Source organism: Zonotrichia leucophrys, chromosome 1A (assembly GCF_028769735.1).
Source record: "Zonotrichia leucophrys gambelii isolate GWCS_2022_RI chromosome 1A, RI_Zleu_2.0, whole genome shotgun sequence".
Classification (NCBI taxonomy): domain Eukaryota; kingdom Metazoa; phylum Chordata; class Aves; order Passeriformes; family Passerellidae; genus Zonotrichia; species Zonotrichia leucophrys.
This window is the reverse complement of record NC_088170.1, coordinates 13202367-13220678: the sequence shown is the minus strand read 5'-3', so window position 1 is coordinate 13220678 and position 18312 is coordinate 13202367. Positions and strand designations below refer to the sequence as shown.

The 18312-nt window shown below is 41.7% G+C and overlaps 1 protein-coding gene across 1 annotated transcript in view; it reads left to right on the top strand.

Moving 5' to 3' along the window:
* Positions 1 to 18312, top strand: part of TMEM178B (transmembrane protein 178B) — a 233934-nt gene that overhangs the window by 62964 nt on the left and 152658 nt on the right. The window contains exon 3 of the mRNA XM_064738011.1: positions 4751 to 4864. Within this exon, the coding sequence (XP_064594081.1) occupies positions 4751 to 4864 (114 nt within the window). The remainder of the gene's footprint in view (positions 1 to 4750; positions 4865 to 18312) is intronic.

Below are 18312 nucleotides of genomic sequence, written 5' to 3'. Positions count from 1 at the left end.
TTCATCCAGGGGTATCTGCAACACAGGAGAAGGAAAAGCTGCCTGGGGGTAGCAAAGGCTCAGAATATTCACACCAGTCTTTTCAGGGAAGCTCATAATATCAAAAGCTTTGACAGGAAACGTAGTAAAACAAATACTAATTTTACAGCTGGATCCTTCTTAGAAACAATTATGCATACTATAAGAGAAGAATGGGTACCCCCTGGTTCAGATCTCTGCATGTTGCAGAATGCAAGGTGACTCTCAGTCCTAATTTGTGCAGTCTGGAATGGCTATACCATAGCTCATCCAGAGAGAGTGAGTGAGCTGCTGGCTCCCTGCATCTCAGTTTCCTGATTGCTCTAACCGAGGGACTGCTGCAGAGAATCTTAGTGTGGGAGAAATTTTTATCTCTATCTGGAAGTCCTCTAGCTACTGAAGGTAACTTATTCACATTGGCATTGGGTTAATCTGTACTTGAACCTTTAAGGATGGTCCCACAATCTGCAGCCCTGAGAGCTGAGGTGGGGGGAAGTGAGAAGTATTCTAGTCCTCAGGAGAGGAATACTCAGATAACCCATGCAAGTAAATCTGTGCCATCTTGGCCTTAATCTGAAGTGATGTTGCTGTCACCCAACTGCTCTCACAGGTTACCAGTTTGATGAAAGGCCATGTCAAGGACTGCTTTCTGTTACCAGCTCTCAGATGGCTTGGTCTTATGCATAATGTTTAGTATTATGCATAATACTAAACCATGATCACACTGACACTGTAAATTCATGGAACTCAGCAACCACCTTTGCAGAAGTCAAATTGACCAGGGCAAATGCCTCTGGGTGCTTCTGAGATCCACCATTTACAACAGAAATAACCAATACCTTGGTGGCATTTTGAATTTCCCATGGTAAAAATTAACCATGGTAAAAACTGTTGCTTGGAGCAGTTTGAAAGAGTTTAAATATCATACTTAAGGGAGTGGTGGGGGCACAGTGGTGAAGAAATACTGGTCTAAAAGTTCTGAAAAATTTTGTGTTGACCTACCAGACAAATGCAGCCTGGACATCAGACTAGGATCTTAATTGATCTCAACCTTCTTCTGCTTAGAGTGGGATAATGGCTCAGTCATTCCCTGCATTACAAAACAGTTTGAGGCCTCTACTGGGATGGTGTTTACAACTCCAGTAATGCAGTGGTAGCTGAGCTAACATCCATCAGGATGTTAGTTGGTAAAGTTCTCAAAACCGAATAGAAAAACATCAGTGTTTTCAGGTGGTATTTCTCCAGTGGCCAGGGTTAAAAGTTTTTCTCATAATGGAGAGAAGAGGAACTATTATGTGCTAAGGTGATAGTAGGGAGCAATGATAAGCAGATATGAGAAGGAAGCTGAGCAGCTAAGTGAGTCAATAAGAGGAGGTGCATGTTTGATGCTGTGAATACTTAGCTGCTCAGGATGAAGCTATCTTGAGTTTCCTTATCTCCAGTTTGTCATCTGACCATTGCAGGAACAGGGGGTTGCCAGCCACAGTTAACAGCTGCTGAATCCCCTGAGCATCTGTGCTTGTGATGATGGCATGGCAGAGGTTTGCTCTGCATGGTTTTAGTTGCATCCTTCTACTGATCCTTTTCTTAGCACTCTATTGGAAAATGTCAGCTACTTTTCTTTAGGATTTTCAGCAAGCATTTCCCTTTGGTCAGAGAAATATAGAATATACTGCTTCTGTCTCTGGAGCTGCTTTGTGGTGGTTTTTGTGTTTCTTGTGGCCATCCATAACTCTTGCTATGGTGGCTCCTAGCTAAAAAAAACCCCACTCACTGCTTTGCTCTATAAATACTGTTCCCAATTATTGGAGCAAAGCTGCAGTTGCATTTGGTCTAAGTTTGTGCTGGAGGCTGAAAATGCTCCATAAATTAATTGCAGTTACCCTATTGAGGGTATGGAGGGGGAAAGCTTGCTTTTCTTCCTATTCCAGAGACTGGATTGAGCATAGCTAGTAATTCTTCTGAAGGTCAAGATTTTGTAGCATTTTTCTGAGAAGGCTTTCCAGCAGAGCAGTAATTCTGATTCTTGTTGCTCTTGATGCTTTTGCTGTCATCGGGACCTCTAGGACCTGGATCTTTGGGCATCTTGAACATTGTTCTCTTCTGTGTGGAGCAGCTAGGAAAACATCAGAAGTATAAAATCATCACTGCTTATAAACTTGCCCTTCTCCTAATTTTTATTTCCAGATCCAGGCAATTGAAAGCCTTTTTCTTAAGTTCAAAAGCTGATTGTCACTTCTAGTTTGATATATGCTGGTGAAGTTGCATTGACTCAGAAGAGTCATTGTCCTACACTTGTGAGAGTGGGTTTAAATAAATGGTTCATGTTCAAATGCCAAGCAATCACAAGCATTGTCATTTTGGACCATGAAAATCTTGAGTTTCTCAGTAAGGTACTGCCTTCTTCTGCTGGGTGGACACCATTGCTCCCTGGTGGAGCTGGCAGCACTTCAGTGCCCTCTGATCTGCCATGCCAAATGCTGTCCCACGTCCTGTTTGCCCACCCTGGTTGATAGTGGTCCCAAAGCTGGTTTTGTGTGTTGAAGTCGCATTAGAGCCATGGGGAAGGAAGTATAAGCCCCAAATTATGGATATGGTCAAGTGATGACCTGAATTCAGCCAATAATATCTTTCTGCTTTAGACTTTGGTGATAAAAGTGATATTGAGCAGCTTGCTGCATTACCACCAGAAGTCTTTGCAGAATTAGAAATCTGATGGACCTTACCAGAAATTAGCCTTTTTGGTTCCAGAAAAACTGCAAATAGAACAGGAGTTGTTCTCCCTTCCTTCTGTAAGCTTTTATTTTGTATCTTGGCTCTGTGTCTCTTTCTACTATTCTGTATAAATCTCTTGTTTGGGCAGGTATCTGATAACTTAAAGATTAATTTCTGACAAATAAGCATTTGTTATTTTCTTGCTGATACTTCTAATCTATAAAAGCAACCCAGCAAAAGGGAATAGGAAAACCTATAAGAAGGCAAGGTTGTGATTTGGGGATTTTTTTAAAGCTCTTTGCACACTAGCTGTCTTTTTATTTAAATACTATTCTTAGTTTGAAACTTTAATTCTGGGCGTACATTTGGTGCCCAGATGGTGCAGACTCACACAGAAGCCCATCACGCTGTCAGGGCAGGCGGATACATATGTAAATATTTTGCCTTTTCCCCCTATAATATTTGGCTTTGTCTAATCTAATTGCTGTCAAAGGCAGAATGTGAAGAATACTCACAAGAAGCAAACAATGAGGACCTCAAATGTTTATACTGCACTAACTCTGGAAGATGCTGGTAGGCTGTGATGTAATTAATAACTTGTTTCACAGGTTTTCTTCATGCTGTGAATTCATGGTCTATAATCTAAGTTCATGCCAAATAGTATCTTACAACCCTTAGTAGAAACCTGTGTTTGCAGTGGTTTAAAAGCATTTTTTACCCTGTGGAACTGTTGATATAAGGCTAATGGGTCTGCCTTTTCAGTTCAGGCTAGCAGTAAGAGTCCTCTACCTGCCTCCTTGTCTTTAGCGCTCTCTATTATTTATATAGTTCATTGCTTCATTTAATTTATTCTATTGAGTGCTTGTCTTAATGTATTTTTAATACGTAAAAGCATTTCCAGCATAGCTGCTTCTCTGACTAGTGGTAGCTAGTAACAAACAGCGTGGCCAACCACATTAAGGATACCTATTTAGGTATCAAAGGCCTGAGCCAAAATAACATAATGTTAGTGGGAAAATGACTTCCATGAGCTTTGACTCTGACAGCTCAGTGAGAGGGTCTAATAAGCCAGTGTTAGCAGAGAATGCTGGCAAAAGCAATGTAGGAAACCTGACTGACTTTCATCAATACAAGAACAGTTACACAGTTACAGGTGTCTGATCAGATGTGAAATTTGCCTAGGCAATAATTCATGGAAAGACTCTTTCTTCTAAGGATACTAACTATGCCAAGAGATGCCAGGAGATCAGATCCTGGAGGGGCAATTATTGTACAGAAAGGAAAGTATTTGTAAAACGAGATCTAATGATGTGACCAGAAGACATCAGAAGCAGCACATGGTGTTTTTTTCTATGGAGCATAGGTGAAATCCAGAAAATAGAGGGGGAAAAAAATTGCCCATTTCAACCACTGATATTGCTATCTGAGCCTCACTGTTCAGAGATGCCAATGAATTCCATCTCTGAACCTGCTGTAAGAGTGTCTAGGTACCTTCAAGGGACAGTGTAATGTGTCCCCCTGCTGAAGGGTGGAAAGGGTTAGGAAATTGTTCACTACCTATATGTATAATTTTTCTGTGTTGCTTTTTATTTAAGGGAGGATCAAAGGTGTTTGCTTTGTGTATTCCTGAGGTATGGGCATTGAGTCGTGACCATGATAGCACAGAAAGCTAAGACATGAGTTTGTAGCTTCTATACATTAACTGCATGGCAGTTGCTAGCTCACAGCTCAGGGAAGAATTTGCCACACAGATATCTCATGGTGAAAGCCGGCACTGGCAGCTACTCCAGTCTGGAAGCTCCCCAGAATGTGTGAAAGATAAACTTCCCATATCATAAGTTTGGATCTGAGCTTACATGTCATGGGCTGGAGAGTGTGCTGGTTGTCATAGTGGGCAGGGATGGTAGGGATTGCTTTGCTCCTAGGCTTTGCTTTTGGTTGTCAAACCCCTCTGGCCTGTAGCTGGCAGGACATGTTACATTTGTTTAACCACATTTTCTGCATTTTGCCTTTCCAGGAGCAATTGAGCGGTGCTCGTACATCAAGTACCACTACTCCTCAGCCACCATCCCCAAGAACCTTACGTACAACATCACCAAGACAATCCGCCAGGATGAGTGGCACGCCTTGCGTAAGTGTTGCTGCCTTTCTTCACCTTCTCCTCGTGTGCAGGCTCCCTGGTAAATGAGAGCAGAGGCTTTGAGTGGCAGCCTGCTCAGAGCCCTCATCTCACATCCAGTTTGTCGTGTAGCAGACGGATCGATTTGTTCTTGGGACCTACATCTCTGTTTCTGCTGCTGACTGGAAATTCTGCTGAGGCATGAGAATGCAGCAGTGGGGAAAAGGCATTTGTATGCAGAGATTAATACTGAGTTAAATACAAAAATGAATAACAAAATCAATGCCCTATTTTTTAATTCAGTGGAATGCTCTGTACGTGAGCACATTCTCATGCCATTGCTGCTGAGTTTCCTGCTTCCAGGAGAATTCATTGCTGGCTTTTATTATAGAATATTTCCCACTGCCAGCAGCTCCTGTGTGAGTGTGGCATCACTCTCCTTTGAAGATCTTGAAAGAGAATTGCTGCACCCTTTAAGGCACAAGGAAGGAGCTTAGCCCTCAGTGATAACTGTAGCCAGTGGTCACCAACTTGTAATGCTTGCTGAAGTGACAAGATCTGACAGGGATGGAATTGCCTTGGGATGTATTGGCTGACCTTAAATCTTGTCTCTCTCTCATCTTGGAGATGGAAAAGGGTTTTCACTGATAAAATGCATGAGGTAGAATTTCACAAGGAAGGAAACTACTGTTCTTGTTACTACATAGTTGTGGGGACTGATGAATATCCTGAGCAGCTCTGTTTTGGTGGAAGCAGTTAAATCTCCTTGAAGGTGGCAGTGGTTGAGGCAATACTGGTTCTGACTGAGAACTTTGAAAGGTGATAGTGAGCTTCTACACTGTCAGTTTGAGAGCTGTGCCAGACCTGTGGTGTTCCTATGGCTTTCAGTATGTTTCACTCCTCCCCTGTGTCGTTCTTGCCTTGAGAGGGTCCTTTTAAGCTCAGAGGAGGAGAAGGTGCAATGCTATAATTTTTTTTCCCTGCGTGGGTGAGATTCAGTGATGCTTGTAGGCCTTCCTAGTACACTCTGGTTAAGAGTTAAGAACATTCTAGAGAGTCTTGCTAAATGCCTCTTGGTTTTTTTTTAAATGTGTCCATGTGGATAAATACCTATTTTTATTGTGATATGACAACAAAGGAATAATTGAACTTATGCCTCTCTGCAGGTTGTAAGAGGCTGGTCTTGCAAAGTACTGTGTTATGCTAATTTGTCCCTGAAATCAGAAGATCAGAAGGTTCAGTTTACTTCAGGTTTTCTCCTACCACCTGTCTTCTCTGCTGGTGTTAGTTTCATGTTGACATAAAACATAAAAGTGCTCTTCTATGGGCAAAAAAAAAAGTGCACCCACCACACAAGACATCTTCTGTTTGGGCTCATAGGGCAGTAGCAAGGGGCTTTGGTTTATGCTTTGTGTATGTGTGGTTTTGCTTTGTGTATGTGTTGAGTAACAATGACTTATCTGCAACTATTTGCTGGGAATCTCACTGTTCAAAAATTATTTTCTAAAATTCATCTTTATCTCAGCAATGGTTCAAAGAAAGGGTTATACACTTGGTCATCTAAGGCTGTGTGCACTCTTTGGTAGGATCAGCAAGTTCCCAAGCTTTGAGGGTTGGTAGGGCATTTGTCAGTCTCCAAAGGTGCAATCTAGACACTGCTCACATATTTATGTTTCTGGTGTGGTCTGAAGCACTCTCAGGGTGAGGCTGCTTGTCTCTTCCCTGTAAAGGGTACATTGAGTGTACCTCCTATTTCTGACCCAAATTTTCTTGCCAGTTTCAGGAGTCAGATAAGTGTAGAGAGATGTAGATAGAACTGATATCTGAAGGCAGAAGAGTAGAGAAATACTTTGCTGAAGCTCTCTTCTCCTGAGCAGTTGGTGCAACAGAGTGCTTTGTTATAAAGGGTAATCCCACTGGTGGTTCTGGAGGTCACTGCATTTAAGAATGAACTGAATCTATATGACTATTTCCTGTGTACAAACAGTAACCTGTTTTAAAAGACAAGGCCAATACCAATCTTTTAAATTGTGGTTTGGTTGAGGGGATTTTTCTCCCTTTGCATTGCAATAGACCAATTAGGATAAGTCTCTTCAGAAAGTCCTTGTGATTTTAGCCCCTGTCTTAGCAGCTGATCCTGCTCTATGCCTCTGGACTAGTTTCCTCCAGGACACAGCTACTTTATCTCAACACTGGTCAGTCTGATATTTCCAAATCAACCTGGCCATTATTTTCTTCTCAATATTTTCCTGTTCATATCAGTGAGTGTTGTGACAAACAACAGAAGAGGCAGGGCCCAGGCCTGGCTATCTTCTTTTTCTTGCCATGGATTATTTTTCAGATCTGTAGCATGAGATAGGGGGGGAAAAAGTATTTCCTGAAGAAACACAGGGGCAAAATGACATCTTGGAGAACTTTAGAGGAACTGGAAAAGTGAAAGCAGAAGATTTGGTCACCCTAGTAAACAAAAATGCCTCTTCCCGGCTGAAGCCACTGTGAGCATTTGCTGTATTTGTATTTGAGTAATGTATTTTCTTCTGCTTGTGTATGGACAGCCAACTATGGTTCCTGTGAAAGAAAGCCATTGTTTTGCATGTTCAATGGGCTGGGGATTAGAGGAGAGAGGGCTTCCACCATGGACTGCAAATTGCATTTTTTGGTAGGCAGGACTGATGCTCCAGCAGTTTCTCTTGAATGGCAGGAGTGGGTGCTGGGACAATTAATTTGAGGCTGAGGACCCCATGGCACCACTGAGCACACAAAGCAGATCTTCTACTCTAGCTGTGCTGTTAGCTATGCTGCAAGAACCTGAGAGCAGCTGGTCCTAGAGGAATGGTTGGAGCTGACTTTACCAGTTTTGATTTTATCTTTTTTTCATTCTGTTTGACATTTTCAAGATGGAACCTTTGCTCCAAATTGATTGCCTATGGCAGTATGAGCTGGGGAAATAGGACTTGTCTTTGCTGCAATCATTTCCTCTCAACTATCTCTGGTTAAACAGGGATAGAGGGAAAGATGATTGTAGTATTGTCAGCTCTTGCCTGTCAGGAGATAAATGTTGATCTAATTAGACAAAACAAGTCTCTATATGAGCTGAGAGGGCAAGAGAGAACCAGAGGAAAGCTATGTCTGACAACTTTGAGCACGAGTAACTGTCTTTCTGGAAGATGCTGATGTAGTGATATGACTGAGTCACTATTAGGCATTTACCTTGTCACACTTTGGACCTGGTCTTGAGTGCAAAACCTGATCCATAGTTGTGTTTTCTGAAAAACAAGACCAGCATCATTGATGCTCTCAGAAGTTGAAGTGTATTATTGCAGTAGAAAGCCAAGAAAATGTGAGCAGGTCTATATTTATTCACACATTGTTCCATATGTTTTATGCTGTTCCTGTGGGTTTACTTTCATTATGCTACATATGAGTTCACAAAACATGGGAATGTGCTCATGGCAGGGGTTTGAGCTGTAGAATGTGGTGCAGGAATTGAGAAGGGTTTTCAGGTGTCTTAATTTGCAAAGACAGGTGTCTGCTAAGGAAGGCAGGAGCCTCCCCTGAAATGGAAAATGTAAAGCCTCTCCTTCCAAATTGTTATAAATTTGAAATTAAGGGGCTCTCAGGCAAAAATTTGGGAGCAGAAATAACAGTTCTTTATTAGGGAAGAAAATAAAAGGATAAAATAAACACTGCAGTAGACCAAAACAACCCTGTAGAATCAGAATGCGACCTGACCTATGGGTGAGGGTGTTGGTAGCAGTCCAATTGGAATTGTGGCTGCAGTCCTCCTGGTGTCAGGTGTGGTTCTGTTGGAGCAGGGATCCTGTAGAAGGGTGGAGTCTTCTTCTGAACATCCAGTGGAAGAGGCAGCTGCTCCTCTGGGAAAGTCCATTGGAGAAGCTGTGCTGGTGTTCCAGAATCTCTGGATTATATCCAGCTAGGAATGCTTGGCTGCTCCCTCTGGGCAGAGCATCTCCCAGTGGGATGCTGTTGTTCTTATCAGTCATGCAGTGACATTCAATGGCCTGTTACCAGCAGATGCCCCCTGCCCCAAGGGAGGAGTGGTTGTGGAAGAGACAAGGAAAAACTGCCCACTAAACAGAAGACAACTGCTATACAGATGGCAAACAGAATACAATTTGCTTGGCGATCCAGGACATGAGGTGATAGAATAAGCATTTCAACTGGATGCTTGTGTGTTAAGGAAGCTGACAATAAAAGGGAGGCTATGCTGATGTTAATTCTTCTTTTTCTTGTCCCCAGATCTTCAGGAAACCATTTCTGGTATATTATGGTAAAGCAGTGGAAAGGCTGTGTTTGTAATGAAAATGGCAGTACCTCCAAAGCAACAAGGAGATGTACTATATTCAGTTTAGCATCTTCTAGGAGCCAAAAAAACTGTTCTTTAAAGCCACTGAGGGATAAGGCGCTAAAAGCCCAGGGAGTGTTCAGTCTGTGTTACTCTTTGGAGAACAACAAATATGTGTTGGGTTGATGCTGTGTGGTGTGTTTGTTTAGGTTTGGTTTTTTTTTTTTACCACCAGAAGGACTGTAGTAAGGTCATTTTGCTTTCATCCTTGTTTGGCTTTGTGTGGGTGTGTTTGTTTTGTTCTATTTTTTTAGTAGGCTATAGGCAACCCAGGCTCTATATTCATCTTATGCTACACTCTGAGAATTAACTGTTTCACGTACAAGAGCCATCTTCTCTCCAAGGCAGATGTAGAAACTACTGTGGCTTTAAAGTGCTGCAAATAAGCAAGTTGCTGATGTGTGTTCTTGAAGAGTGATATTTGTTTTTCTCTTAGAGAACAAGTGCAATAACTCCCTCTTCCCTTTTTCCTGCCTTGGTAGCTGAAAATGGGACAATTGCTGCATGGCTCTCGGAGCCTTTGGCAGAGCTCCCAGTGGCTTGTGTTATAGTGCATGAAAGTCTCTATATCAGAAGAGAGATAAAAAAATTCTTCATTGTCTCCAAAAGCTCTTGTTTTGCTGATTCACAGAGCCTATTGTGTGAGGTAGATAGTTGGGTCTAGAAGCCTTTTATTTTTCCTTCCTCCCTATGTCTCAAACCTGATTTTCTACTTTGGATGTAACACTGCTGCAAAAGAGGAAAGTTGTCTGTCTCTTCTCCAGCTTGCCATTGCCTCTTCAGCCTTTCTTCCATAGCAGCTGTGTTTTGTGTCCAGGAATGTGAAGAGTGCTGCATCTGGGCAGGAAGTGGCTGGAATTGCTATGGAAACTGATTTTTTACAGCACAGCTTAGAAACTGTGTCACCAGACTGCTTTAGAGTGAACCAGATCATAAACAGGTAGCTGATGCTTCCTAAGTGTTCAGAATTTCCTGGGCCTTTTGAAAATACTTCTTGCCTGGCACTGTGGGATCTCCTTTACCTGTCTTCTACCCCCATGTTTCTACTGCAGGACCACAAGACATGGGCTCTGAATCTAAAATACCAGTGAGGAGAGCTGCATTGTCAGAACAACAATCATAATGCTTTGTATTGAAATGATATCATTCATCTGCACTCTGGAACTGCAGCAGTCCTGTGTTTGTGGTGGTCTAAAAGCCATTTGCATAAAAAATGAATTCTAAAGTCAAAAGTAATAGCCTGGCACATTCTGCAAAGAGCAAGTATTGGAGGAAATGAATAATTTCTACAGGATGTACAGAGTGGTAATATTTTAATTCATACAGCATCTATGCTGAAAGTTGAGTGGATTTTATTGGCGTTAATGCTCTGAATTTTGCAAGAGCCTACAAAGCACTCAAATACTTCCTTATAATCAGTAAAACTACTGGAAAAATATCCAGCAACAATTAACACTCAGGAAAATGTCCAGACTTCTAATTTCTACAGACTTCCCAAGCCTTCTCATTCCATGGAACATGAAGTTGAAATTTGCACAGAAGCTCAGTTGACAGCTTGACAATGCCTTGGTAACACCAGCAGGTTTATGGACTCGGCCCCATCTGCTATTATAAGCAACAAGAAATAGTTAATTGTTGCATTTTTAATAAGAGCTGACCCCAGAAAATTTTTACTTTTGTTTTTTTCATGGATACTACTGGAAAGAGTGTTTGAAGTAAAAAGGCAACATCCCACTTTTGCTTCTTTCTTTCATTCTCTCCCATACGTGCCTCTACAAGGAAATCCTTTTTCATTTTTAATTAGCTACCTGGGCCCCCAGATGGAAGTACACCCTGAAGTATGGCCCCATCCTGCTGGTCAGTGCCATTTGGGATGATGTCACTCCTTAGTGCATTGCTTATCACAACAGACGGGGCAGCCATCCCAGAGGTTAGTCAGGCAGCAGGTGCTCACATGCCTGGAGGTCTCGTGTTGTTGGATCTTCATTGCATTCATTGTTCCCACAGCTAGTGGCCAGGTGGTAGTGACAGACCTTCTCATTTCCCCCTCTTTCTCTGCTGTAGGGTTTTCTTCATATCCTGCTATTTCCAGCTAAGATAATTTTTTTTTTGGCATGAAGTCTAAGACCTATTTTGAAATCTGTAAGGGATTTTATTGCCTTCTGCTAGGTTTCATCTTAGGATCTGCTAATATGCCTGTGACCTTAATACCTACACTGATGAATAACTTTCCCAACTGCATACTATTTTTTATTTGCTTCTTAGCGGCAGAAGAGCAGGGGTGGAGTAAGGGAGGAGGTCAGTAGATCCTTCAGTCCTGAATAGCAAATATAGACAAGATTTGGGAAGGGAGAAAATGAGGACAAGGAAAGGGGCAAAACTGTTCTGGAGAGTCGGAAGAGGTAATATGAGGGATTACTAAGCATTGCAATTGGGAAAAAGGTTGGAGTGGTGGATTGGAAAAATTTTGGAAAGAAGGTGCAAAAATGGTCAAACTCTGTTGTTTGTGTTGGAGTGAAGTGGGGAACAAACAGGAAAGTATAGGATCCCAAAGCCCTGTTCAGAGTGCACAAGTCAGAGATCTTACTGCACATCTGCTGCTAATGCAGCTGTGAGACACTGGCAGAGGGGAGGTCTCATCCTGCTCCCTCAGCCAGCAGGTTCTTGCCCAGCTCACATGATGGGGCTCACAGGTGAATCAGGATATCTGCTGAGGACCCTCTTGCCACTTTTCTGAATCAGTAAGAAACCCCACACTAGAATTTCTGGGTTTGCAGTTTGTTGTTTGCTTAAAGTTCACTTGAAATCAAATGAGCATTTTTAAGGTTGAAAATACAAGCATGTTAAGTTAGAAGATGACCCAGTTTGGGCTGCATACTTGGCCTTAATTTATCTCCTCTAAGCACGCTCATTATTGAGTCTTTAATAGCTGTAATCACATATTCTTGCCTTGTTCCATGCATTTGTGATATTCTGTTTCCATTCAATGATGCTTTTGTTTGGTTTATTTTTCATTGCTGAATTTATGGTTGTTGGCCGTTTGAATTGCAGATTACACAACTCCTGATCCTATGATGTAGTTAGCCACTTAATGGATTTTGTCAAGTTTCTAGTAATTAAATTGAAGAAGGTAGTGTAAATATAAATATATTAATATCTAATAACCATTCATGGTTGGCTATAATTTTCATTTTAGGTCTGACAATCAAAGATAACTGGTTTAGGTTTTTTGAGTGTCCAGTTGGATATAAAGAAAGCTTGAGTTTTACATATTTCCAGAGCACAGCTCCCATTGATTTTCAGAGTAACTATAAAAGCTCCACACTATAATCAAACTTCAAATGGCCACCCTAACCCACACTGGGTTGGTGTAAATGAGGAAAACACAGCTAGGAACCATGTCTTAAGAAATTTCTTGGACTGACTTAGCACCAAGGAGTTTGAGTAAGTGAAGAGCATAGTGCTTGTGTGAGGGAGGAGGAGGTGTGGCCACCTGACTGATCTCTGCTCTGATTGCTCTTTGCTGAAGAGTTTCTTGTCTTCTCACCTTTCACACTGACGCTTTAAAAGGGTCCCAGTCCTGTATTTCCTGCCTTTGGCATGCTTGGCTTGGTAACCTTCATGTTGATGGGGTTTGGGTTTTTTGGTTTTGTTTTATGTCTTATATTTGTAAGTGCAGGCACTTGGATGCACTGAGGCTTAGGTGATGTTTCGCATTGTCTTACACTGTTATACAAGAAAAAAGACATTTTTATCTTCATTGTTGAAGAGAGTCTTAAGGTATTTACAGAACTGTTCTGAGTGCAGGAAAATTGAGAGCAAACCCCCTCCAGTCTCACTAGTGATTTTTTGCAAAGAAGTATTAGACACTTTTTGCCTGTTGCAGTGTGGAGATGTTGACAGGTAAAACATACCATTGCTAATAATTTCTAGTCATTCAGCCAGTCAAAATATAGCTTTATTAATATGCATACAGAGCTCTCTGTTTCCCTTTTCTCCCTCTTGAGAGACACAGAGGGGGAGAGATGGGCGTTCTTCTGTCTCTTGGCTAATCAAGAATGATGTCTTGTGCATTCTTAGGGTGAGAGAAGAGAAAAGAACAAACAGGAGGCTCTAATGGGTTTCATCCATCTGACTTCTATAATTTTTGATTTATATACCAATTTAATGCCTGGTTTATGATGATTTATGTCCCAGTTTGTTTATACCCCAGTCTGATGCCCCACCCCACAATGTTAGTGAGATGAAATCCCAGCAGTTAAATATTCCAAGGTGATTATATGCCACATACAGAGTTACTAATGAGGAGTTAAGTGCTTCCTTACTTCAGTGCAAGAAGATAGACATAAGTGGAACATTTTGGAAATGAGTTTAGTGTGATTTGTTCACAAAGGCATGCGCCATCCACAAGGAAACATCGTAGCAGCCAGCATGAGAGAGAGGGCAAGAGACTTTGAATCAAACAACCTGGCCTTGACCTGACACACGTTGCAGGCTGAAACATGAAGGTGGGTTTTATATGTCAATAGCTACTAGGCAGTGGTTGCCATTTTAATTACTGTTTTGCAGTAATGCTCTTTGGACATTGAATTACAGAATAAACCCAAACCTCATGTACAGTCAGGATATCTTCCTGCTTTGAAAAAACAAAAAATGTCAATATTAACGTGCAGACACCAAAATGCAGCTTTACTTCCTCAGATTGCTAGTGTTAACTGGGTCATTGTGATTTTGGCCCTGTTGTCAGAGCCAAATGCAGTTCTGGTCCATGAAGACCAGATGAAGCTGAAGGATTTGTCTAGGGGCCCATCCCAAGACTCCTTAATTGGCTGGGTGAATCACAGTTTAGCTGTTCAATTATTCCCTACCCACCTCCAGGAACTGATTGCACAGTTGGTGGGGGAATAAGAAATCAGGAATATAAATCAACTGCAGGTATCTCCTGTGGGAATTCAGAGTTCAGTCTGGCAAATCTCATCTGGCTGCTCTGGATGTAGGTTATACTTAATGGAGCTTGAGCCTGCATGTCCCTCTGCATCACTGGAATTATGACAGCTAATTTGAGTCTGTCTGCCACTGGTATGTGCAATTGATCAATATCTCTTTCATACATACAAACTCTCCCTCACCTCTGCCTTCATCAGCTTTGTCTTTTCTGGCTTGCCCTTTGCATCCTTGTGTTTTTTGTGGGGTTTTATCCCCCAAAACTTGATTCTCACCTAGATGTTCTCAGCAGAAAATCAATGGAAGAATATCAGTTCCCCACCTAAGAGGGGCTTCTTTGCCATACATAACTAAGGTTATAAATAATTCAGTAGGGTCCCTTACTTTTCTTTCCTCCCATAAGATTGGGTTTATTAAAATTTTATGGGAGAGGACAGGGAGGTAGCTGAATTACTGGCTTAATCTGATACAATCTTCAGCAATGCATTAGTTCAGTACCAGCTGCTCTTTACTCATCATCACAGACACACACTAAATCAGTCTTCCTTGTAGAATCCATTTTGCAGCATGTGATAATCATGTATTTGAGCATGATGTAATGTCATTCCTTATAACTTACTCTCAAGCCTGATGGTGTTGCCAAGGGAAGAAAAGTGTTAAACTGCCAAGGCAAGTCTTCAATCCTGCTTCTTCCACTGAGGAATTCAGTAGAGGCATGAATCCATATAGAGAAAGATCCTAATCAGAAGGGAGCTGTAGGCTGAGGACTAAGAGTTTAGTTTGGCTTATATTCATACTATATAATAATTCTACTGAAACAAGAACATATATTCTTAGATGAAAATTGTGTGAAATCAGCATCTGAGTACCAAATACTCAAGAGTGTGGAAAGGAAAATGACTGTTTGGCATTTCGATGAAAATGGACAGATCCCACAATTGAACTTTTCTGTTAATGCTGCTGCTGCTGGTGTATAGTGCACTTTCCATCCTAGCATCTTGAAACACTGAGGAAATGGTTTTCACTCAGTATCCTTTGGATTTAAACTGGGTGCCAAAGGAGGAATACAATCTAAGCACACCCATTTCACAGAAGGAGTTAGAGAAGTGAATTGACTTGCTAAATGTCATGTGGAGAGTGAGTGGGAGAGCCAGAAACAGAACTCAGGTCTTTGGACTCCCACTGCTGTAAGTGCTAGACAATGCTGTGTCCTGTAGTGCCAGGGATTATGCAGCCTATCTCCTAGAAAAGCCTTGCAAAACCAAATATCAATAATGTTTTTCCTAAAGATAGTAAAAAAAAAAAAAAATTCAAATGAAAGCTCACTGGCCAAAACCAGAATCCAAACGAATGTATAAATTTTTGCCTAGTAAAATAGCAAAACTACCTTCAAGAATTTCTAGCAGATTAGATATAACAAAGTGGGGGTTCCTCAGAACCTGTTAAAACCCAGGTTCTTAGAGATATGAGGGTGAGGAGCAAAGATCAAAGGTTGTCCCTTACAGTATGTGTAGGTGCTGGGAATTTTCTGCTTTGCATATGTTGCTCTCTACACCAGTGTTCTTCCTGATTTTATGACAACTGATACAGCACAAATAACTTACTGGTACTTGGTTTTACCTGCAAGTCATCTTAACCATAATTTAATTTGAAAAATAAATTAGTGCATTTTGAGAAATAATAATCATCAGTCCTATTACAGAGTCATAAAATCTGAAAGCAATGCATGCTGAAAAGATAACTGTAGGCATATGATGCAAAAATGGCCTTTCTGATATGGCCTGGGCAGAACCTGTTATGGATGACAAATCCTCTTTAGCCAGTTCAGATTTGGCACAGCCAGCTCTGCTCCTCTTCCCAAAATGGCATGGGTCAGGAAATGATTAATTGACAAGGATAGTCCTGACCATGATTACTGGCTGTGAACCATCTGCTGCCAGAAGGTGCATTAGAGTTACCTGTGATTTATTTCACATAAACCTAGGCTGAACTGGTCTGAGACTTGTTTCAGGAACATCTTCATCCTTCATGAAACCCAGTGTACCAGGACCTATGTGTCGATTACTTCTGCTGATTTTTCATTGATGTTTAGGTCTTTACATTAAAACAGGATTTTTATTCTGTAGAGAAACCTTGGCTCTGACAACCATTTGCTGAGGCACCATTCCTCTGTCCTGACTTCAGCTGATGAAGTAGTAAAGTCCACGGTGTCATCCCTTCCACAGAGGACCAGATATTTCATGTGGAAGTAATTGAGAATGAAAGGCTTTTGTAACAAGAAACCAGGCAGAAATGCAAGAAAACCCCCCTTGGTATAGCAATAGGATTAGTATTTCAGACTGTCTGCCCAGTTTTCCTGGAGGAATCAGTGGTGCTCTGAAAAGCTGAATTGACAGCTCTGCTAGGTGAAGCTTTTTGACAAGACAAAGGGTTGCACAGGCAGGAGCACTTTGAAAATCTGTGTGATGCATGGATGGATTAGATCATTTGATGTATCTCTTTGGCTGCTAGTTCACAGGAATTCCTGATTAACAGTTCTGGCATTGGCTTTCAATGGGAACCAATCCTCTATGCAAGTAAGAGCGGAGTTCCAGAGGTAAATGAATTCCTGCTTTTTGCCAGTCAGATGACAAGTGCAGGGTAAGGATATTTGTGGGTTTTTATCACAACTGGGCGAGCTTCAGTATTTTACAAGCCAGAGAAGAGAGGCCATTTGTCACTGGCTTGTTGGATTTGTGATGAGTGTTTTGCTGTCCTTTCCTCATAGAGCAGGTGAATTGATCTGTTACTGTACCAAAGCAGTGCTTAGAGAAGGAATAGTAAGTATTGTTGTAGGGCTAAGACCACGTAGGAAGGTCTAGGAGGCTCCTAAACCTGCTGGTGCAGTCTTCAGAAGATGGTTTATCTAAGAGGGACCATGGAGAGCCAATCCCCAGGCAGTGATGGCCTGTAGGAATTGAACACCAGTCTATGAAGTTGGCAGAGGGAACATCAGTCAGGGAGGACATGGCTAGCTAGGATGGTCATGTGGCCCCAAGTTATCTGCACAGTGCTCTGGTCCACACAGCAATCTCTTTTTGGTGGGATTGAGGGGAGCAGGTTTGGGACAGGAAGCCATCTGCTTCAACAGCTGCCTTCATTTTGATGTTGATAGAAAGGGAAGAACATCTGGTGGTGGCTGTTTCGTGGTATGGTTGGCAGTTGGAAGGATACTGCTACTTTCCAAGTCTCTTATTCCTGTGCTGTAGGCATGAGTAGAGAAAACATTTTCTGGTGTAGGAGCAGCAATCTTACAGCCTTGGGGGAGTGGAGAGCGCAGACAGAAGCTCTTTGTATGCCTGGGAGGCCCTGTGTGTTTTTTGGTTTGTTTTTCCAAGAGCTGAGGATGCAGTTGGATGAGCTTTTAGTGGTGCCTTTAAGAATATGAACAAGGGAGCTAAGGTGATGTGTGTAAACACCTGGGGAGAAGCTAAAAGAGAAAACAGAACATAATGGAAAAGCTGCTGGGGGAAATAAAAATGCGATGCCTAGATGCTCTTCTGTGGATAGAGAGAACTTTTCTCCTCTGTTTATTATTCGGTGATGTGGATGCATTAGATTTATGTGAGAATCAAACAAATTCTTGACATTGTTGGCAGTGCTGAGACAATAACCAGAAGCTGTTGCCTCTGTTGCTTTCCTTTTGCGGCAAAGTCTGATGGTGAATGAGACTGGCATGAATTTGCTATTGCTCACTCATTACTTTTGGAAATTTACTTCTCTTTGTCTTTGTGTGTGTGTGTCAAGCTCTTGGCGCAACTCTGATAAGCCACGGAAAGATGGAGCCTTTCTGCAGATCAATAGAGATCAATCTCTTAATTTCAACTGAATGACAAAACAAAGCCAGCTCTTAAAAGTGTATAAAAAGTGTGTTTTTACTTTGTTTTTACTTTTTTTAAACACCTGCTAGCTAGCAGGCAGCTCCCAAAACCAAAGTACCAAGGCTTATAGAAGTGAGCTCTTGCCTGCACTTTATTTATACTTACCCATCCAAGGGTATGGGGTTTGTACAGACCTGAGCATTACACAAGAGGTAAATGTGGAAACTTCAAACTGTTTGGCTTGGGCTAGGTTTATTTTATTATTGACTGCTCTGTGACACTGCAATGTC